Source organism: Penicillium pulvis (genome assembly GCF_028828015.1).
Source record: "Penicillium pulvis strain IBT 33274 chromosome Unknown contig_12_segment0_segment0, whole genome shotgun sequence".
In the NCBI taxonomy this organism is placed as follows: domain Eukaryota; kingdom Fungi; phylum Ascomycota; class Eurotiomycetes; order Eurotiales; family Aspergillaceae; genus Penicillium; species Penicillium pulvis.
Genome location: NW_026643072.1, coordinates 2,129,314 through 2,150,082, shown reverse-complemented (window position 1 = coordinate 2,150,082; position 20,769 = coordinate 2,129,314). Strand labels below are relative to the sequence as shown.

At 48.9% G+C, this 20,769-nt stretch overlaps 8 protein-coding genes across 8 annotated transcripts; 5 read left to right on the top strand and 3 right to left on the bottom strand.

Moving 5' to 3' along the window:
• Positions 1 to 474: 474 nt before the first annotated feature.
• N7503_002016 (rhomboid family protein) lies at positions 475 to 1,714 on the top strand (the record flags this gene model as incomplete). Its single annotated transcript, XM_057061563.1, has 2 exons — positions 475 to 923; positions 988 to 1,714. The coding sequence occupies exons 1-2, from the start codon at positions 532 to 534 to the stop codon at positions 1,712 to 1,714; spliced, it is 1,119 nt and encodes a 372-aa protein (XP_056925525.1). The 5' UTR covers positions 475 to 531.
• A 494-nt stretch (positions 1,715 to 2,208) lies between these two features.
• Positions 2,209 to 3,083, bottom strand: N7503_002015 (mitochondrial 54S ribosomal protein mL61; the record flags this gene model as incomplete). Its single annotated transcript, XM_057061562.1, has 2 exons — positions 2,209 to 2,787; positions 3,045 to 3,083. The coding sequence occupies 2 exons, from the start codon at positions 3,081 to 3,083 to the stop codon at positions 2,209 to 2,211; spliced, it is 618 nt and encodes a 205-aa protein (XP_056925524.1).
• Positions 3,084 to 3,570: 487 nt separating this feature from the next.
• On the top strand, positions 3,571 to 7,307 carry N7503_002014 (leucine--tRNA ligase CDC60). The gene is made up of 4 exons (XM_057061561.1): positions 3,571 to 3,708; positions 3,779 to 6,285; positions 6,338 to 6,536; positions 6,593 to 7,307. Exons 1-4 carry the CDS (start codon positions 3,637 to 3,639, stop codon positions 7,193 to 7,195), a joined length of 3,381 nt encoding a protein of 1,126 aa, XP_056925523.1. The 5' UTR covers positions 3,571 to 3,636; the 3' UTR covers positions 7,196 to 7,307.
• A 765-nt stretch (positions 7,308 to 8,072) lies between these two features.
• Positions 8,073 to 8,493, top strand: N7503_002013 (uncharacterized protein). The gene is made up of 2 exons (XM_057061560.1): positions 8,073 to 8,263; positions 8,318 to 8,493. The coding sequence occupies exons 1-2, from the start codon at positions 8,170 to 8,172 to the stop codon at positions 8,419 to 8,421; spliced, it is 198 nt and encodes a 65-aa protein (XP_056925522.1). The 5' UTR covers positions 8,073 to 8,169; the 3' UTR covers positions 8,422 to 8,493.
• Positions 8,494 to 10,206: 1,713 nt separating this feature from the next.
• N7503_002012 (sugar porter family MFS transporter) lies at positions 10,207 to 11,763 on the bottom strand (the record flags this gene model as incomplete). The annotated part of the gene is made up of 1 exon (XM_057061559.1): positions 10,207 to 11,763. One exon carries the CDS (start codon positions 11,761 to 11,763, stop codon positions 10,207 to 10,209), a length of 1,557 nt encoding a protein of 518 aa, XP_056925521.1.
• Positions 11,764 to 12,455: 692 nt separating this feature from the next.
• On the top strand, positions 12,456 to 14,513 carry N7503_002011 (transcription factor domain-containing protein; the record flags this gene model as incomplete). The annotated part of the gene is made up of 5 exons (XM_057061558.1): positions 12,456 to 12,715; positions 12,789 to 13,242; positions 13,302 to 13,657; positions 13,719 to 13,967; positions 14,033 to 14,513. 5 exons carry the CDS (start codon positions 12,456 to 12,458, stop codon positions 14,511 to 14,513), a joined length of 1,800 nt encoding a protein of 599 aa, XP_056925520.1.
• Positions 14,514 to 14,949: 436 nt separating this feature from the next.
• Positions 14,950 to 17,668, top strand: N7503_002010 (beta-glucosidase; the record flags this gene model as incomplete). The annotated part of the gene is made up of 4 exons (XM_057061557.1): positions 14,950 to 15,019; positions 15,069 to 15,675; positions 15,722 to 16,991; positions 17,042 to 17,668. The coding sequence occupies 4 exons, from the start codon at positions 14,950 to 14,952 to the stop codon at positions 17,666 to 17,668; spliced, it is 2,574 nt and encodes an 857-aa protein (XP_056925519.1).
• Positions 17,669 to 18,803: 1,135 nt separating this feature from the next.
• On the bottom strand, positions 18,804 to 19,789 carry N7503_002009 (glycoside hydrolase family 128 protein; the record flags this gene model as incomplete). The annotated part of the gene is made up of 2 exons (XM_057061556.1): positions 18,804 to 19,410; positions 19,467 to 19,789. 2 exons carry the CDS (start codon positions 19,787 to 19,789, stop codon positions 18,804 to 18,806), a joined length of 930 nt encoding a protein of 309 aa, XP_056925518.1.
• Between the last annotated feature and the right edge of the window lie 980 nt (positions 19,790 to 20,769).

Sequence of the window (20,769 nt, the reverse complement as noted above, 5' to 3'; positions counted from 1 at the left end):
ACCTGGTATTGAAGCCCGATGTGTAAGGCCAGCATCTATTCTAGGTTACCCAAATATAGGCGTAGTTAGGTCGTGCCAAAATATATACCTGGATACCGTCGAACGGGACACGGGAAGGATAGAGTAGAAAAATCCAGCCTTGTACCTTTGAATTTTCCAAAACTTAATATATCCCATAAGATGAAAGCAAAGTCTATCTTGATGGTCTTCGAAATATATCTCAGTCCCCGCTCTTGATATGATTGCTCAATAAACAGCTGGAGCATGGATACATTTTCGCTAGACCTCGGGAGAAAACTAACTAGATACATAAAACAAAAAGAGTTAAACTTCATAAATCGAGCTTCAATTATACTGGGTTTCAAAACCAAGACTTTATTTGCAAGTATGTGACAGATCCCTCCGTTGTTCGGGCTAGTGGACCCGTGCATGTCAACTTCCGTTGATTTGTGTGGCTTCCTCCGTCTACAAACTCCGGGTTCAGCTTAACAACACGCCTGCGGTCTCGCACGCCGCGAGTGCCCTTCAAAAATGCCCGTCCGAGTCAACATTCCCCCTGCTACTCGCTTCTTCCTCGTCAGCCTCCTCGCCCTTTCTTTACTCTACAACATTGCCAGATGGCGTGAACTGGACTACACCCCCAATGGCAACCAAACCAACCCAATCATTCCCTACCTGACTCTCGTTCCTTCGCAATTTTTCTACTATCCCTGGACACTCGTCACAGCCACCCTAGTCGAGCAGAACATCTTTACCGTGCTTCTGAACGCTGCCACCATATTCTATGGAGGCAAGTACCTCGAGCGCGCGTGGGGGTCCCGCGAGTTCAGCAAGTTTATTGTGGCCATCACGGTGATCCCCAATGTCGCAATCATTCCAATCTACCTCCTCTGGGGCGCAGTACCGGGCGATCATAATCGGAGGTGAGCATACTTTCCCTAAATCCCCTATTGCTGTCCGATCTGACCCTCTCTTCTCCATGTACAGCCTAACCCAGATCTGCGGCGGTGTCGCCATCCAGGCCTCCTTCCTCGTCGCATTCAAACAACTGGTCCCCGAACACACCGTGGCGATCTTCAAAGGGCTAATCAAGATGCGCGTCAAGCATTTTCCTGCCCTATTCCTGCTTCTCAACACCCTCAGTGGCATCCTGATCGGAACGGACACTGCTGCAATCTTGTCGTGGCTGGGTCTCCTGACTAGCTGGACGTACCTAAGATTCTTTAAGCAACAACCCGACCTGACTGGTACATCAACCAACGGTCTTGGCATCAAGGGTGATGCTAGTGAGACCTTCGCTTTTGCTTGCCTGTTCCCCGATGTGATGCAGCCTCCGATCGCCTTTGTCGCGGACCAGATCTATACATTGCTGGTAACAGTCAAGATCTTGAAACCATTCTCGGAGGATGATATTGCATCTGGTAATCAGCAAGTACTGGCTAGAGGGGAGGCGGGCTTGCCAACTCTTCTCAGCAGCCGTGGTGGTGGTGGAGGAGGAGGAGGATCCCGGGGTAAGCGCGAGGAGGCGGAGCGCCGTCGTGCCCTGGCACTCAAAGCGCTAGACCAAAGACTGCAGACTGCTGCCGCGGGTCGCGTACATGCTGGCCCATCTACACTGGTGGAACCAAGCGCAAATGCGACATCGCCGACCCCGTCCGGCCCTACTGGACAGGCCATGCTCGGGGGAACCACTTACAATCCAGATCACGCATAAAACTGGGGAAAGGAGTTTGTTGATATTTCGGGATTTCTTGGGTTGATTGGTTGGACATATACCATTCAGCGCAGGACTCGTTTTTTAAAGAGTACTATACCTGCGACTGTTACGCCTTCATCTTTCTTCTCACGATGTACATTGCCTTTTCATACCCTGGCCTGAATTTCGTTCCTCAATTGGTTTCATTTCTCCGACGTGTGACATGATGACCTTGTTTTCTTCTGTTCGTTTGCTTCCCTGTGTTCTTTACTAGGCGAGCGTGTATTCTTTACTTTTCAAGTTTGACCAGCTCTATACCAGTCGCAAGTGACTAGATCCTGCAATGAGAATTAAAAACAATTCAATGCACCTTTCTGATGCTTTAGAATATTCAAAAATACATAGTTATAAGGAAAGAGACGAACAAAAAGATGCTATGCTACAAGTGGGTTGCTCTTCCCAATCTCAAGAGAAGAGAATCCAGACCGAACCGATCATCAACCCGGGATATCTTAGCCCTGCTTCAGCTTCTCAACCTCACCCCTCGCCTCAGCAAGCATACGCTCCTGATCCTTCTTCGCCTGTCGCATCGCCGATATACGCTTCCGATCCCCGACAGCCTTCTCCGTAATAGCCGCCAACCTCTTCGCCTCAGTCAAATCCTCCTCAGAAGGAGGAACATCCGCCGCACCTGTCGAAGCCTGGACCCGAGTCCAGATCTCCTTGGGATCCAGGTTCTTCAAATCCACAACAACAGACTTCTCACTAGCCTCCGGCTTCGGCGCATGCTTGTCGACCAACTGCTTGCTCGCAAGTCCAGCCGCGGTGCTGCTCAATTGCTCGTTGAAATAGATTGTCAATGCGGCCGGTCCTTCTTGGTCTTCGGTTTGTTGAACCGTCATGGAGACGCCCGGGTTGTGGTATTTCAGTCGCGGAAGACATTGGCGCCAGAAAAGTCTTGCGCCATGGTGGCCGCCGTAGATCTTCTTAGCATATGTGAGGTGGAGGCGGGTGACCGCTGGGAATTCTTTTGTGGCAGTTACTTGGCTGGGGAAGAGGGCGGCGCCGAGTCCGACTCGAACATCGAGCATCTGTACAGTATTGTGGTTAGCATTGCTGTTTTTGCTGGGTCGGCGTGATTTGTCTTGGTGTGTCCGAGTGTGTTTTCGGGGTCGATTGGAATCTTCGGGATGTCGAGGGTTGAAATTGATGGCGCGGAGAATCAATGGGGCATGTAGGGAGGTCTTACTCTCTGCGGAAAGGGAAGAGAAATTAGTTAGCCAATCTTCTTTTTGATTTGTTGATGGTCCATAGAATTGGGCTAGCCTTGAGCTCCATGACAACTTACTGTCTTCAGCTTCCGCATCCGCTTGAGGAAGTTGACCATGATGGCAGGTTGAGCCGCGCAGCGGCTGGCCTTAAAGTCACGAAGGTGTTTTTGAGACCGATTGTAAGGATATAGTAGTCCAATTGGCGAAAATCCTGCCCGGTGGTCTCACAAACAGTTCGGGGCGTGTTGTCGTTGATCCGGGGAATTTTGCGGAAACTGTTGCGCATCAAAAGTTGCTCCGACATAAAGGTCACGTGACAACCATGTAACAGCGGTACACAACCTAGTTGATACTGATGAATTGGTATGAAGTAAAGCGCTTGAATGAGTAAATGATCTTGGATTAAACATGTTTCAGCCTCCTATCTATCTAACATTACTTGTCGCTTCATTTAAAATGAGTCATGACTGGCTGCTGTTCTAAGGAATTGCATTAGCCGTAAATTACCATAAAACATACTGCAGATAAAGGCATTGATACAGCGGTATTACCATACTGAGTCACCCACTCATTATCGATTATCGATTGTCGATTTTATATATTCCCCCGCGATCTTCATTCTCTGCCCCTCGGAATCTTGCACAGGACAATATCCTGCTGAGAGAAACCATGGCACCCCCCGCCGTCTCCGCCGAGCTCGACCCGAGCAATGGCTCCAAGAACACCCTCAAGCTCGAAAATGTTAACTTGCCCCTCCCCCTCTATTGACACCGATTTTTAGCCGTTACTGACCGAACTCAAACCTTCACAGACCGAGAAGCGTGACACCCTGATCGCAATTGAGAAGAAATACCAAGCGCAATGGAAGGAGAACAAGGTTTTCGAGGTCGATGCCCCGTCCTTCGAGGAGATCCCCGAGGGCTCCATGACCGCCGACCAGATGCGTGAGAAGCACCCCAAGTTCTACGGTACCATGGCCTTCCCTTACATGAACGGTACCCTGCACGCCGGACACAGTTTCACTGCCTCCAAGGTCGAGTTCATGGCCGGTTACGCCCGCATGGAGGGCAAGCGTGCTCTGTTCCCGCTTGGTTTCCACTGCACTGGTATGCCTATCAAGGCTTGTGCCGATAAGCTTCGCGATGAGGTGAAGATGTTCGGCCAGAACTTCGAGGGCTACCAGGAGGATGAGGAGGCTTCCGCACCTGCTGCTCCTACCCAGGAGTCTAAGCCCGAGGTCAAGGAGCAGGCCGAGAAGTTCTCTGGAAAAAAGAGCAAGGCCGCGGCCAAGACCGTTAAGATGAAGTACCAGTTCCAGATCATGCTGGCCATTGGTGTCCCAATTGAGGATATTCACAAGTTCGCTGATGCCAACTACTGGCTCGACCACTTCCCCCCGCTCGCTGTCCGCGACCTGAACAGCATGGGTGCCCGCATCGACTGGCGCCGTGAGTTCGTCACCACCGACGCCAACCCTTACTTCGATGCTTTCGTCCGCTGGCAGATGAACCGCCTCCACGAGCTGGGTAAGATTCAGTACGGTAGCCGTTACACTGTATACTCGCCCAAGGATGGCCAGCCCTGCATGGACCACGACCGCACTGAGGGCGAGGGAGTTGGTCCCCAGGAGTACACTGCTATCAAGCTCCAGGTTAAGGAGTGGTCCCCTAAGCTTGCTGAGCTTGTCAAGGGCAAGGTTGAGGAGGATGCCAAGGTTTACTTTGTCCCCGCCACCCTGCGCCCCGAGACTATGTACGGCCAGACCAACTGCTTCGTTGGCCCCAAGATCAACTACGGTCTTTTCAAGCTGAAGGAGAAGGAATACATTGTTGTCACCAAGCGTGCTGCCTGGAACATGGCTTTCCAGGGCCACTTCTTCGATAACGACAACTTCCCCAAGACTCAGGACCAGCTCCCGCTTGTCGTTGAGGCTCCTGGTTCTGACTTCGTCGGTACTTTGGTCAACGCTCCCCTGTCCTTCCACTCTGAGGGTGTCTACATTCTGCCTATGGATGGCGTCTCAGCTGCCAAGGGTACCGGTGTTGTCACTTCCGTTCCCTCCGACAGCCCTGATGATTACGCCACTCTGATGGACCTGATCAAGAAGGCTGAATTCTACGGTATTAAGAAGGAGTGGGCCGAGAAGGAGATCTACCCCGTTATTGAGACCCCTACCTACGGTAACTTGACTGCTCCCGCCCTGGTTAAGCAGCTGAAGATCAACTCCCCCAAGGATGTTACCCAGCTTGCTCAGGCCAAGGAGCTAGCCTACATGGAGGGATTCTACAAGGGTACCATGCTCGTTGGCGAGTACAAGGGCGAGGCTGTCAGCTCTGTCAAGGACAAGATCCGCAAGGCGCTCATTGACAGCGGTGACGCCTTCCCCTTCGCCGACCCCATGGGCAAGGTTGTCAGCCGTAGTGGCGATGACTGTGTCGTTGCCTACCTGGGTCAGTGGTTCCTGAACTACGGTGAGAACGATGGCCCGTGGCAGAAGACCACCCTTGACCACGTTGTCAACACCCTCAACACCTACGCTCCCGAGACCAAGAACGGCTTCGAGAAGAACCTGTCCTGGCTCAACCGCTGGGCTTGCGCCAGAACCTACGGTCTTGGATCTAAGCTTCCCTGGGACAAGCAGTTCCTGGTTGAGTCTCTGAGTGACAGCACTATCTACATGGCCTACTACACTATTTCTCACCTTCTGCACGGTGATCGTTACGGTAAGACTGTTGGTCTGCTGAACCTGAAGCCCGAGCAGATGATCGATGAGGTCTGGGACTACATCTTTACCCGCCGGGAAATCGGTGACGACCTGATCACCAACAGTGGAATTAGCAAGGAGGCTCTCCAGAAGATGCGCCGCGAGTTTGAGTACTGGTACCCTCTCGATGTCCGCGTCTCTGGTAAGGATCTTATCCAGAACCACCTGACCTTCTTCCTGTACATTCACGTTGCTCTCTTCCCCGAGCACCTCTGGCCCCGTGGTGTTCGTGCCAACGGTCACCTGATGCTGAACGGTGAGAAGATGAGTAAGAGTACCGGTAACTTCCTCACCCTGAAGGATGCGGTTGATAAGTTCGGTGCCGATGCTACTCGTATTGCTTTTGCCGACGCTGGTGACAGCATCGAGGATGCCAACTTCGAGGAGGCCGTTGCCAACAGCAACATTCTGCGTCTCCACACTCTGAAGGACTGGATTGAGGAGGTTGTCAAGGACGAGACCCTGCGCACTGGCCCTGCCGATTCCTTCGCTGACAAGCTGTTCGACAACGAGATCAACACTCTTGTTCGTGAGGCCCAGAAGCACTACCAGGAGTAAGTTCGAATCGAAGTCTTTCTATGTAAAACCTTACTAACTTCATACCAGCACCAATTTCAAGCTTGCCCTGAAGGCCGGTCTCTTCGACTTCACCAGCGCTCGTGATGCCTACCGTGAGGCCGCTGCTGCCTCCGGCGTTGGCATGCACCGTGATGCTCTGATGCGCTACATCGAGCTCCAGGCTCTCATGCTTGCTCCCATTGCTCCTCACTGGGCCGAGCACGTTTGGCTCGAGGTCCTGAAGAAGGTCAGTCTTCATTTAATACAAATATACAGTCCACTTTGTTTCTAACTCGAAAGCAGTCCGAATCCATCCACTTCGCCAAGTTCCCCACCGTCCCGGAGCCCTCCCCCGCTCTCTCCGCCGCCCAGGCCTACGTCCGTGGCACTTCCTCGGCCATTCTCTCCGCCGAGGCCAACTTCGCTAAGCGTCTGTCTAAGGGCAAGAACATCGCCTTTGACCCCCGCAAGCCCAAGAAGGTTACCATTTACGCTGCCAAGAAGTACCCCGTCTGGCAAGAGAAGTACATCGACCTTGTCCGCGATGCCTTCGATTCTCTCAACATCTCCATCAACGACAAGGAGCTTAACGGCAAGATCGGCAAGCTTGGTGAGATGAAGAAGGCTATGCCCTTCGTCCAGGGTCTTAAGCGTCGTCTGATTCAGGGCCGCGAGTCCCCTGACACCGTCTTCGACCGCAAGCTTCCCTTCGACGAGTTTTATGTTCTGTCTCAGCTTGTTGGTGGCCTGAAGCGCTCTGCTGGCTACAAGGAGATTGAGATCATCGCCGTTGAGGAGGGTGGCAAGACTGGTGAGGTTGTTGGTACTGGTGAGAAGAAGGAGGGTCTTTCTGCTGAGAACTCCATTCCTGGACAGCCTACCTTCTCTTTCTCCAACATTGAGTAGAGTGACTGTTCATGGATATATAAAGATGTTATTCCCGGTGTCAACTAAAGAGTCATGCTTTATGAGCTTATGCTTAGAAAAAGAAGTGCATTTCATTTTGTTTTTGATAATACTTATCTTATTTCACTCTGGATCGTAGACAGATGAATACGTTCGTAAGTCTGTGATATCAATGTCCACGGGTCAAGTGTGTGCTTTGAACAGGAGCTGCTGGTAAGTGTCTCGCGGCACGCCCGTGGCTGTCGGGCCGACCCGGATGGGGCCAGACCCCTTTAAAACGCGGTTATACGAGGCTGTACGCGACTAAGATTGGGGGCAACGGAAGTTAGCCTCTTGATTGATCCATTTGTTTCATGATATATCCTCTTTTGTAAGATTAGTAAGATTACGTTAGAATATGAGATGTGAAACAGCAAGGACCAATACATCAAAGTGTTGAAGGAATATTGACGCCCCTTATACTACTACGCCTTCTAGATCTATTGTTACACACAGCCATTATGCCATTATGGTAATGCAAAGCTCGGATTAAGTGTGAAAGTACTCCATATAGGAATCAGGGACCTTATTATGGCCTTGGCATTACCTTGGCATAGCCTAGTGTGGGAGTATAGCCCCATTGCTTACTGAGACATAACCTCCATCTGGAAAGGACAAGGAATTTCTGAAATTAAATAAGATCCTTCAATGATAATGATGACAATCTACTCACTGATAAACCATGGCCAAGGCATGATTGACCTAAAAAGGCATCGTTTGATGCTGAGGAGTTACTCCGGGGTATAGAGGTTATGCGTACGAGATAGAGGCACCGGAAATAGCCATCTACAGTGGCTTGGCTCATGTTTAAATAGCGAGGGAACTCCTAGACAAATTGAACATCATCAACTCAATCAATCAATCATTCCAATCCACTCAATTCAATTCGCTTTCCTCAACCAATCGATCTCCCGATCAACCAATTCAACATCAAAATGCAGTTCATCACCGTTATCATTGCTACCCTGGCCGCCGTCGCCACTGCTACTCCTTCTCCCGATGCCTTTGAGAAGCGCACCTGTGTCGGCCGTGAGTTATTTCTACAGAAAAGATTGGAAATATGGTTATCTGACTCTCTTCTAGACTACAAGGTTGCCTGCGAGAGCAATGGTCCTTCTTGCTGCGATGGCTGGCAGTGCGTTGGGGCCACTGAGTGGAACGCTGGTGTTTGCATTCCTCGCTATTAAGGGCGTTGAAGAGCTTAAATAGATTTGGTATTTGTGCGGGCATAAATAGAAATCGTGATACGTTATTTTCCTTTTGGGTCTTCCCTTGTGTTTAATAGCATTGAGAGAGATGTTCAGAAAATTTAACGCATATCTTTGAAATTTGGACATAGTGAGGTTGTGAGCTGCGTCTTTTAGTCTTGATGATGTGGTATTTATCAGTCATATTCCTGTGCCACGCGCTATGCCTGGTTTCAAGCGTGACGATGATATTTAAAAATCTACCAGGCCAGTCCCCAGATTACAAGCCTTGAAAGAATTGACATGGGAGGAAATGCTGACGCAGAAGCAGAGCACTGCCTGATAGGGTGGAGAAGAATAAACGTTTAATAGAGACCTGGTTTTATCACTGCAACTCCAGAAAATACTTAGCTCCTTTGTCGATGAAAAGTCTCTTTATCGCCTCATGACCATTTATTGAGGCCAATTGAAGTATTGAGTATCCAACTTTGGTTCTTATGTTAACTTGAGCTCCCTTGTCGATGAGAAGCTCCGCTATCTCTTTGCTACCAACCATCACTGCCTGGAGTAGGGGTGTCCGTCCACAATTATCGCTGGCATTAATGTCGACTTCTTTGTCGATGAGGAGCTTCACTATCTCCTCCTTGCCATTTATCACTGTTAGATGCAACGGGGACCTTCCATCTTTAGCCCTGATGTTGATATCGACTCCTTGTTCTATGAGAAACCTTGCCATTGCCCTAGTTTGATCCCTCAAAGCCCAAAATAGTGGTGTCCATCCAGCTTCATCCGTGATATTGAAATTAGCTCCCTTTTCGATGGGCAGGCTCGCTATTGCTATTGATGTGATGGGATGGTTTACGGCCCATAGGAATGGTGTGTTCCCATCTTTGTCGGTGATGTTGTCGGCTCCCTTGTGAATGCATGAAGAATTCAAAAGAACGAAAGTGGTCTCCTGGTTGTATTTTTCCAAAGCGGCAAACAGTGGGTACTTGAATTTTCCTCGAGGGACGTGGATCTGTGTATCAGCTTTAAACCTTGTGCGAACAAGGTCGGGGCAGCCTTTATCTGCTAGGATATAAAATAGACTTGTACATGTGCTGTAGCTATCTGGGTCAAGACAATTGCTTGCGCAAATCCAATGAGAAACAGGGAAGGAAGACAAAAACTCGTCTTGGAGAATCACTTTCGCTGCCGCGTTGGCATGGTGCAGAATATGCACCTATATAGACAGGAAAATGTCTGCCGGGTGGGTCTTTCCTAACTGGGCTGCCGCCGCTTTTATAAGGGCGCTCAGGCTCGGGCTCATTAAGTAAAGCTGAGCACGGGTTAGACTTGGTGATCACGCTTAAGTTAATCACGTGATATATGACTAATATCTAGCACGCGCAATAACTAAGTGCTCAGTGATTACTCCAGGACCACTTAGTGAGTACCCCGGGACTAGGCTTCGGCATAATGGGCCAAAAATTATAGGGTTCCTATACTAACTTTTAGAGGATTAACATTCTTCTATACTAAATATATATTATATCCTAGTAAGACGTACCTACTTAGCTACACTGTATATATATCGATCTGTATTTTTTAGTTCCACAGACACCTTGTAGCAAATCTCTACACTCTTTGGAAAAGTTTAAAGAGATTATTTGACTCTGCTTTGATGTTGGCAGAATCAAACTAATTAAGGAGTTGAAATGACCAAGGCTTAGGTAAAAGAACCCGCATTTCGTAAGCCACCAAATTCACATTGAGCACACTGTTATCTCAGTTACTATCCGCCAGCTAAACTACCGCAGAGTTCTCTTTCTCAGAAGCCACGCCGAAGGCATTTTCTCCATCGAAAATCATCGAAACTTCTTCCAAACTGTGACCCTTGGTTTCAGGGAAGCCGAAGTAAACAAGCACGATTTCGAATGCAATCACACAGCAGTAGACGATGTAGTATTTCCAGCTGATTGCATCCATCGCCACGGGGTTTGCATACCCATTGAAGAGAATGGCGCAAGTAGCCGCGATCTGCATGATATTCGTACCCTTGGCACGGAGGTGGGTAGGCAGGATTTCGGTGACATAGACCCATGGTGGCCCATTGAGACCAGCGTTGTAGAATAACTGATACATGAAGATCATAAAAATGACACCCGTACCGAGAGATGTATCATGGAAATCCCTCTGCTCGTTGATTGCAGATAGGATCGTCCAGATCACGTAGCATGTCAACATGCCTACTGTCGAGAAAAGGAATAGACGTCGCCGACCGACAATTTCCATGAATGAAGCCAAGATGATTGAGACTCCCAAGTTGAAGACAGTGAGCCCGCCATTAATGCGGAGCTGCTGTGGGTCTGACGTGAGGCCGATCGAGTTTAGAATAAGGTGGAGGTAGTAGGCGATCAGCCCATTGCCGGAGAGCTGCATCATACAAGGGACTGTGATGATGATAAACAAGCGGTGCAAGTTGCCTTTGGTGCTAAGGAACTCGCGATAGCCGGTTCTCGAGGCACTCTTAGAGGCTTGTATATGTAAGATGATTTCTTTCATCTCGAAATCGACGAGCTCAGAGTTTTCATCTCCACCGGCGTGGTACTTGGTAAGCACTTTTCGGGCTTCATCGTACCGATCCTTCTGTACAAGGTACCGCGGGGATTCGGGAAGCAGGTAGATGAAAATAACTTGCACCAAAGGGAAGAATCCTTGCAGCAGCGAGGGAATGCGCCAGGCCCATGAGGCGTCGGGTCCCATAAAGTAGGTTCCATATGTGACCCATGCGGCGAGCAAAGCCCCTAGGTACCACAGGTTGTTGTAATAACCAACCAAAACAGACCGGTGAGTTGGGTATGCTAGTTCGCTGACTAGCAACGGCGATGCTTCAACGGCAATCAGGCCTCCGAATCCGATGATCATGCGGGAGGCCAAGAACATCCCATAGTTTTGGGCAGCACACTGAAGAATTGCACCAATGACTAGGAGGGCCGATCCGATGAAAATTGGGAATCGTCGACCGGTGTGATCACATAGCCAAGGAGCAATAGGAAAAGCGAGAATCTGCCCAAAGATGACACCGTTGGAAAGGGAGCCCAAACGTGTCCCGGTCGGCGAGCCGAAGAAGTTCTGCCACTGGCTCATTGACTGCAGACCGTTAAGCATAGAACCATCATAACCGTTGGTAGTCGATGATAGATAGGGAATGATCATCCCGAGGTTGAGAAGCAGAAGATGACGCCGCTTGTACCAAGGAATGTCGGTGTTGGGCAGAACACTTTTGAGGCTCCATTCGCCGGGTGTAGTGTTGTGGATGTCATGGATCTCGGCGATTGCCTTTTCGCCTTTGTCACTCATACTGGCGGGATTTGCTGATGCCTATCTTGTTGCTATTTTGAATGTTGGCTGCGTAAGACAGAAAGCTGACTAGAATGCTAATGGGCACTAAAATTGACGCGGTATGGTTCCTAATATATCCATGTTTCATCAGAGAAAGCCGTGATTCCGCATTGATGAATTTATTGACATGGGGCAAGTGACCCAATTCTAGATGAGCAGGGTGCTTTTTCTCTCACAATTCACCAGGGGGAAGACTGGCAAGATCGTATACGGGATTCCAAAATTCCGCGGAGTCTAGCGCAGTGTGGCAGCGCAATAGCACTGGCCGGCTTTGTTATGAACCAACCGTTTAGGGTCGCCAGGCGAGAGACTATGTCAAGGTTTGTCCTAATCTCTAAGCGAGTCGACGGTACTTTCCTTGCAGCGGTACCCCCGGGTTTCTCTGACAGTCCGGGGAAGGGACAGTGCGAATTGGCGGGGCGAATGGAACTAATTTCCCCATGTCGACCGTTGCCCTCATGACCCATTCTAACTAAATTAGGACGAGGTTTCAGAAAGTCAAAAGAGCGCTAAAGCCAGAGAAGGCTAATTAGGAAAACCCCTATGTTCTTTTCCGAAATTCCGCTGAATATTTAGCTCACTTGATGGCCGGCCTTTTCTCTGCGAATGCTGCAAAAACCTGCCAGTCATGAGACTGGGTTTCAACCCTAATGGAGACAGTCTATCAGCCCAGGATCCAATCGGAGACCTCGGCTGCCGAGAGGGAATCCCCAAGTCCTCCCGTTGACAAGGCAAGTCCTCAGAAAAGAAGGCATTCCCGTGCTGCCGGGACATACCCGCGAAAGCGAGCTACCCAGGCATGCCATACATGTCGCCTTCGACGGACTAAGTGCGACAATACCCGGCCCTCCTGCGCATCGTGTGTCCGCCTCGGAGCGGAATGCACCTATCAGCAGATAGACCCTTCGACGTAAGCGCTTCGCCCAGACTGGTATTAGGTCGCCAGGGAAGATTCGGATCAAAGCAGCTGATTGAGATGACAGATTCGATCCCGCGAGTCTAATGATATTAAAACGGATGGATGATCTAGAATCTCTGATCCAAAGCCGGACCAATGACCCACTGCCGGTGAGTTTGTCTAACAACGTACCTTCAACGTCGCCGTCTATTCCTTTCGGGGAAGTATCTGTAATCGACGAGCAGACTCAGTGGAAGCCATCCTTCGCCAACATAGATGAAGTCCTGAAATGGCCTGTGTTTGATGATCAAAACTTTGACCAGCAGTTCCGGTTACTATCTCTGCCCGAAAAGGATATATGTCAACCGGAACTGCCGATGTCTGTTGATCTCGATTTCCATGCGGCAGATCACCTTCTTCGAAGCTTCTTTGATGATGTACACATCTTCAACCCAACTTTGAAAGAGGAAGATGTGAGAGAATACGTAAAGCTTGTTCAATTCAATGGTATCGGCTGGGATGCCACATCCTGCCTACTGGTGAATTCCACTTCTTCGTCCCAACCAGTTGGCCAAACACTTATCGCACCGAATAATAGCTTCTCATATGTGCTCATGGCTCTATCGCAACACCATTTGTCAACCATGGCCCTGGTGTATCGTCTTCTTCCTTTCGCCAGTCAAAGGGCTTCCTTCGGGCCGAGTCGTACTTTTTTGCCGCGCAAAAACGAATGGGCATGCTTCTTTGCCGAAACGGCGCGATAGAAGCGCAATGCTTTTTCTTGGCTGGTGTATATCTCATGGCAACATTGCGACCAATCGGAGCTTGGAGAATGTTTGTACAAGCATTAGCTTGCTGCCAGGGTTTTTCTATCCACCGTACAAAAGACAATGCTTACGAAGATGAATGGAACACCAAACAGAGGATATACTGGACATGTTTTAAGTCTGAGTTGTAAGCGATACCAACTCTATCTGATACGCGATCCTATCTTATGACTCTTCTTTGCCAACAGAGAACTCCAGCTGGAGCTGAACCTTTCACAAAAGAATGTGTTAGATTTGAGTTACCCAACTTTTTTCCCATCACCACCTGATGGGCTCAAAACGAAGGACGAAGCAGCATGGTACTTTTATTTGGCTGAGATTGCCTTGCGCAGACTGGGAAATCGCATCCTAGGATATCTTTATCAGCCAGATGCGCTTATCCCAGTATCGAAGATGGAATATGCCATCCTCGATTTCGAGGAGCAGGCAGATGCATGGTATAGATTATCACTTTTCAACCGAAACCAAAAACTTGATCGCCCTAACATTCTTGTTCTTTCAGGTTGCGATCGCTCCCTGAAGCCTTGGCTCTAGATATCGATACCCCCGACAAGGACCAATACGAGCCTTTCCGATTCATACTTAGTGGTCACTTCCTCGACTGTCAAGAAAAAATGTATTGGCAGTTTTTAGTGGAGGCCATTCATGGTCGAGTCCATGGTACCAGCGATCTATTTCTTCGGAAGGGGCTCAAGGTATGCGTGGATAGAATCCAGCAGAACCACAAGGGCTTCTACCATCGTCACCATGGGACATGGCTTATGCTCCGGTCTTGTACAAGAAGCGCACTGGTCTTGCTTGCCGCTGAGCGGAGTGTAGATCTTGTGCATCTGTTGCCTTTAGGCTGGGAGGAAGCGGTAATCGGCGTGACTAAAATGCTGAAGTTTTGGAAGGACGAGTCTAGAGATGTATTCGAGATGCTCGAGATTTTGCAGGCACTTCCGAGTGCCGGAGTGTCTAGCTACATGGGACTAGCCTGTTAATGTGCGTACTTTTACACTCGTGTTTGAACTTGCCCATAACTCAGAATGCACATAGTGAACCCGCAGGATGTGAACCCGCAGGATGTGCAGGCACGACCAAAGCTAATCAACTTAGCCAAAAACCCACAATTAGTAAAAAAATGCTAAGAATGTTTCACATTCGCTCTGTATATCTCCTGAGTGGGAAGATGTTATCGGATGTATGCAATCTGATCCGCGATGGAGTTGCCTTCTGACCACAAGCACCCAAACCCGATACTCCGCGATGCACGGTCTTTTCCCGCTTATCTTTCCCCCGAACTTTCCCCACCGCAACATATCTTCTGAGCGCAATTTTACTTGAGGATAATAGATAAAAGGACTTTCAAGAAGAAGATATGCCCGCTAGAATGTTCATTTTCATTTTAACTATTTTCCCAGATTTGAGGCTACCAAGATGTCAAAGATCGACATTGAACATGCACTCGAGGAACTCTCATTGAACGAGAAAGTCGCCCTGCTTTCAGGTTTGTGGCTATCGTTTCTCAAAAACGACACCGCTAACTGCATAAATAGGAGTCGATGGCTGGCACACGGCAGCAATCCCGCGACTGGGGATCCCCCAAATTCGCATGTCAGATGGACCAAACGGTGTTCGAGGCACACGCTTTTTTAATGGAGTGCCTGCGGCCTGTCTTCCATGTGCCACAGCGCTTGGTGCCTCCTTCGATACTGAGCTTATCTTTTCCCTCGGAAAGCTTCTCGGCCTAGAGTGCAAGGCCAAGGGTGCACATGTCCTTCTGGGCCCGACTATAAATATTCAAAGGGGACCACTGGGGGGCCGAGGCTTTGAGTCCTTCTCGGAGGATCCTGTTCTTTCGGGCTCTTTGGCTGCGAGTTATTGCTTGGGTGTACAGACTGAGAATGTGATCCCGACACCAAAGCACCTCGTCTGCAATGACCAGGAGCATGAACGAGTCGCTGTTAGTGCACTTGTCACTGAGCGTGCACTCAGAGAGATATATCTACTTCCTTTCCAACTAGCCATCACAGGGGCCAATCCTGGTGCTCTTATGACCTCGTACAATAAGGTCAATGGATCTCATGTCAGTGAGAGCCCCGAGTTGCTCCAAAGTGTTGTTCGGAAAGAGTGGAACTACAAGGGACTCATCATGAGTGATTGGTCAGTTAGTCATGTATCGTCTATTTCCCTTGGCTGACCAAAACAGGTTTGGAACCTATAGTGTGTCTGAGGCTGTCAATGCCGGTCTGGATCTTGAGATGCCTGGCCCATCTCGATTCCGAGGGCCTGGCTTAGTGCATGCCATTGTATCAAACAAGGTGTCAGAAAGAACCATTGACGAGCGCGTCCGTACTGTGTTAGAGATGGTTAATCAAACGGCCAACTCGAAAATTCCCGAAAACGCCCCCGAAATTCAACGAAATTTCCCTGAGGACCAAGCACTACTTCGCAGAGCTGCATCTGAGTCCGTTGTCCTTCTAAAGAATGATGATCAGATACTTCCCCTCAATCCAACGAGAAAGACTCTTGTGATAGGACCTAACGCCGATATCGCGGCATATTGTGGTGGAGGCTCTGCGGCCTTACCAGGGTACTATGCCGTTACTCCTTTAGAGGGAATCACAAACAGATGTACCGGCGGCGTTACTTTTACACAAGGAATCTACGGTCACAAAGAGTTGCCTCTTCTTGGGACTCAGTTAAAGACCGAAGATGGTCGGACCGGGTACATGTTCAGCGTGTTCACTGAACCGTCAACGAAAAAAGACAGAAAGCCGGTCGACGTATTGCACATGACCAGTAGCTCTGCATTCTTGATGGACTATACGAATCCAAAAGTTCACTCAGATCTGTACTACATCACCATGGAGGGAGTCTTTACACCTACTGAAAGTGGGGTGTACGACTTCGGCCTAACAGTTGCCGGTACCGGAGAGCTTTTTATCGATGGAGAACTAGTGGTCGACAACAAGACCACTCAACGGCAAGGAACCTCTTTCTTCGGTATCGGTACTCCAGAAGAACGTGGCTCCAAATATCTGGAGGCAAATCGAAAGTACAAGATATTCGTGGACTACGGTACGGCTCCAACTTCCAATCTTAAATTACATGGAGTCGTCTCATTTGGGCCTGGAGGAGTGCGAGTTGGAGGATGTCGGCGGATCGACGAAAAGCATGCCATTCAAGAGGCTGTTGATCTGGCAAAGACAGCTGAACAAGTCGTGTTGTGTGTTGGATTAAGTGGTGAGTGGGAAAGCGAAGGTTTCGATCGTCCACACATGGGCCTTCCGCCTATGTCAGATGAATTGGTTGAAAGAGTACTTGCTGTTCAGCCAAATGCGGTGGTTGTTGTGCAAAGTGGAACACCTGTGAAGATGCCATGGGTTCAAGATACTAAAGCACTGCTTCATGCCTGGTATGGTGGAAATGAAACAGGAAATGGCATTGCGGATGTCATCTTTGGAGATGTTAATCCGGTAAGTACTGGGAACTCTCAGCATTGACATCTGCTAATATCATATTTCAGTCCGGAAAGTTACCTCTCAGCTTCCCGGAAGATATCGAACAAAATCCAGCATACCTGACTTATCGCTCAGAAAGAGGCCGAGTACTGTACGGCGAGGATATCTACGTGGGCTACCGCTACTATGAGAAGACCAAAGTAAAGCCACTGTTCTCTTTCGGCCATGGCCTCTCATACACTTCGTTCCGTCTTTCGGATCTTTCCGTATCGCAGCCTTTGAAAAGCTTGAACAAAATCAAGGAAGAAGTATTGGAAGTTTTGGTGTCAGTTGAGAACATCGGGTCCTGCAGTGGCGCAGAAACTGCACAGGTCTTCATCTCACCGCCGTCCAGCTCCAGCGTTGCACGTCCTGTCAGAGAGCTTAAGGGCTTCAAGAAAATAAAGCTGGAACAGGGCAAAAACCAAGAGATCCTAATTACCATCCCACTAGCTCTAGCGACCAGTTTCTGGGACGAGGCTCGCTCGGCATGGCTTAGTGAAGCGGGTGAGTATACCGTCAGTGTCGTTGGCACTGGAGAGGGGAACTGGCTTTCGAAGACCTTTACCATTGCCCGCACTAGGGAGTGGAATGGCTTATTTGGGCCTGCTATACATGCTCCTACTGTGCATGTCAATGGCAATGGAAAGTAGAATCGCAATTATACAAGAAGCAGCTCGGGATTTGGTATTGTTTAACAAGTCATATTACGATAAGGGAATCTATAAATCATTAGAAAAATAAGATCTTACGTGGGTTATATTATTTGCCGCAGAAGTTTATCTACATTGGAAAAAACGTTCACACTGCGTTCGAGTACGGCTTTTGCATCGCGGCCTCTCCTGCAACTTCTATCTATAGTCCAGGGCTTTTATGCAAATCGACCTCATTCAATGCTTGAAAAGCTTAGCGCGAAGATTATTCCAGCGCAGTTGAAAGCAAGTATCAGGACGCTCACCGCTGAACAAGGCGATTATATATCTAGGGGGTGAACAAATAGTGAAGCGCTGTGCCGCATGGAACAAGCAAAAGGGGGACGAGAGTTGAGCCATCAAATTAAAGTGAAGCCGTCGTTCTCACCATAGAGGTACACTGGTGCTTATGCAACTTCTAAGGTTGCCTCATCACTCCGTGACGTCGTCTTTTGCTTGAGAAAAGAAATCTGCTTGGGGATTACGTAGGGATTTTGAGTGGGCGGAGGTGTATAAAACGACGATCATCACCCACCCGGGTTGTGGGCCCTTCGTACCCTTCTGTTGTTAATTAAGCTTTATCCGAAATCTCACATCGACTTTATTTTAAGTTCAATCTGAGTAGCGAGCGAAATTCTCAAGGACTTGCCCCAAAAAGTATCTTGAGAGTGGAGAATGAAGCACAGCATTTGAGATTCGGTCCCCTGTCCCGTAAGCACTTTATGCTACCTCAACCCATGTCTATTGCCACAGTAGCAGGAGTGAAACCGGTATCTCAAATTTTGCTTGGATTCAGATTCTCTTTGATGTGAAACTGATCACAGGGAGCTTGGAAGTGCTACAAGCCGTCGTGGCGCAGCGTATTCTTACAATCATTTCTGAAATTTCCTTGATCAATGTATACTTGACAATTGTTTCCTAGCCCTGTCGCCAAGATGGAGATATTTCAGTGAAGGAATGTGGATAATATTCGGGACCAGATAAAGCAACATCGCGACCAAGAACTTGCAATCGGGATGGAAGGCCCCTGCCTGGATTTCATGTACTTGCTTAGTTACCACCAGATCGACCCACTTCATGCGACTGATGTCAATCATCAAGTCGTTGCATACGCCACCCCAATATCCGACAGCCCATTGCCTGCGCTATTCACAAGATAATCGGGAAACACTCCAAAGTAGGCATATCGCTCTACATAACTTTGTTCATCCAACCATGGCAGTACCTGCTGTAAAAAGGCTACCTGCTGCGCATCTGACCCATAGCACTCAAATTCCGTGATCCAGATTGGCAGATTCAGCGTCTGATATGCCTCTGTAACGTTGCCTTGGAACCACTCGGGACCACTCTGTCCATCGCCTGGGTCGCAGTCTTGGTACCAGTGAATAGCAGCAAAGTCGAAGTGGCATCCAGTGCAATTTCCTAAGAAATACTGCGTCCATTGGGCCGTGTCATAGTTGCCTCCGGAAGAAGAGCCGACATTATTCCATAGAACATTCGGCATGCTAATATTGACTTTCCCAGCAAACGGCTCCATGTATGTCTTATACCCCGCAGCAGCATTAGCAGGCAAAATATTAGCAGAGCCTGAGTAAGTTAGGTCTGGCTCGTTGAAGCCGAGAATGTTCAAGGTGCCTGCAGTGTCGACCGCGGCAGTCCAGTCTGGGTCGGAGCCGCTGGGGAGGCCCCAAAGCATGGGAACACTGCGTCACATTGTCAGCACCCGCCTTGTCTTAAAGATAGCTGCTTGCGACTATACAATTCAAAGTTTGATCCTAGGCCCCAGGATGGATATCCCCAGTCATAACCCCACGAGACCTTAGGGTATCCCGCAAAGAGGTTGGCGTAAGCGGCATTGTTGTTGGGGTTGTTGTTGTTGTATGCTAATCCACGCTTCGCGACGTTGGTGGCAGCGGACCGCTTTGCACTGTCGGAGTGGCTTGAGTGGCCTTTAAAGTTCACCCATTTGGAATAGTTATGGAGCACTTTATCGACGATAGCCTCCACCGCAGGGATCTCAAACTGCTCGCCAATCACGAGTAGCGGCAAAACAGAGAGCACTAGTGCACGCGGGAGAATCATTGCTCGAGGCAGTCAAAAACTGACGATTGAATTTTTGGACAGTGAGAACAATCAGATCCAGAAGGAGGAAGCAGGTAGTCTTATACATATATGACCATCCCCCTGCTCAATTCTTGCTTTACTCTAAAAGGGATACCCCAGGTTCACTTTCAACCTAGTATTAGACTTTCATTCTTACTAGCTGCTTTGAATCTGTTTTCGAAATCTGATCAGGGATAGCTAGTAGCGGAATACTCGCGGAGTGTCGGGGCAAGTCTCCTTTGGCCAAATCTGGCCAATGGAGTCACCCAATAAATCCGAAATGCTGCAGAACATTCGATTTAGGCAAATGGCTTACTCTGCAAAGTCCGAGGCTAAGTAGCTTGAAGCAGACAGCTCGCGGAGTGTCGGGGCAACCCACCTTTAACCACATCAGGCTAATGGAGTCAATCAATAAAATTCAAAATTCCGCAGAGTATTGAATCTGAGGAAATGACACCCTCAAACCCGGTCAATGAGGGGTTTCGCAGAGTTATTAGTGTAGGGTCGGGGCGTTGAAGTCAATTTTAGACTAAAGGGCGTTTGAAAGAACAATCAATGTAACACAATATATTTTGAAGGTTGGGAATAATTGGCGAGGGTAAGAAATAGCGGAAGTCAAATAAACATCATATGCGGGGATTGGCTGTGACCTAGTCATGCAGGGGCATGCACGTATATTGCCCTGGCAAAATGCTGAACATTGCCGGCAATTACCCGCATACGATTGCATGAAACGCGGGGGAAAATCACAAGCCTCCTTTACTCCCCACTCTAGATCCTCATATCTGCCTTACCCTCGCTTTTTGAGTTGGGAAAGGTGCCATTTGCCCCACTGCAGAAATTGCCGATGATACCCAACAACGGCATAAGTCCCGCCTGAAGGATTACTGAAGAAACGCTCAGACTCGCTTTGGAACAATTTTGGCCTAACTTGGTTAGATCTTAAACTGGCTTCGAAC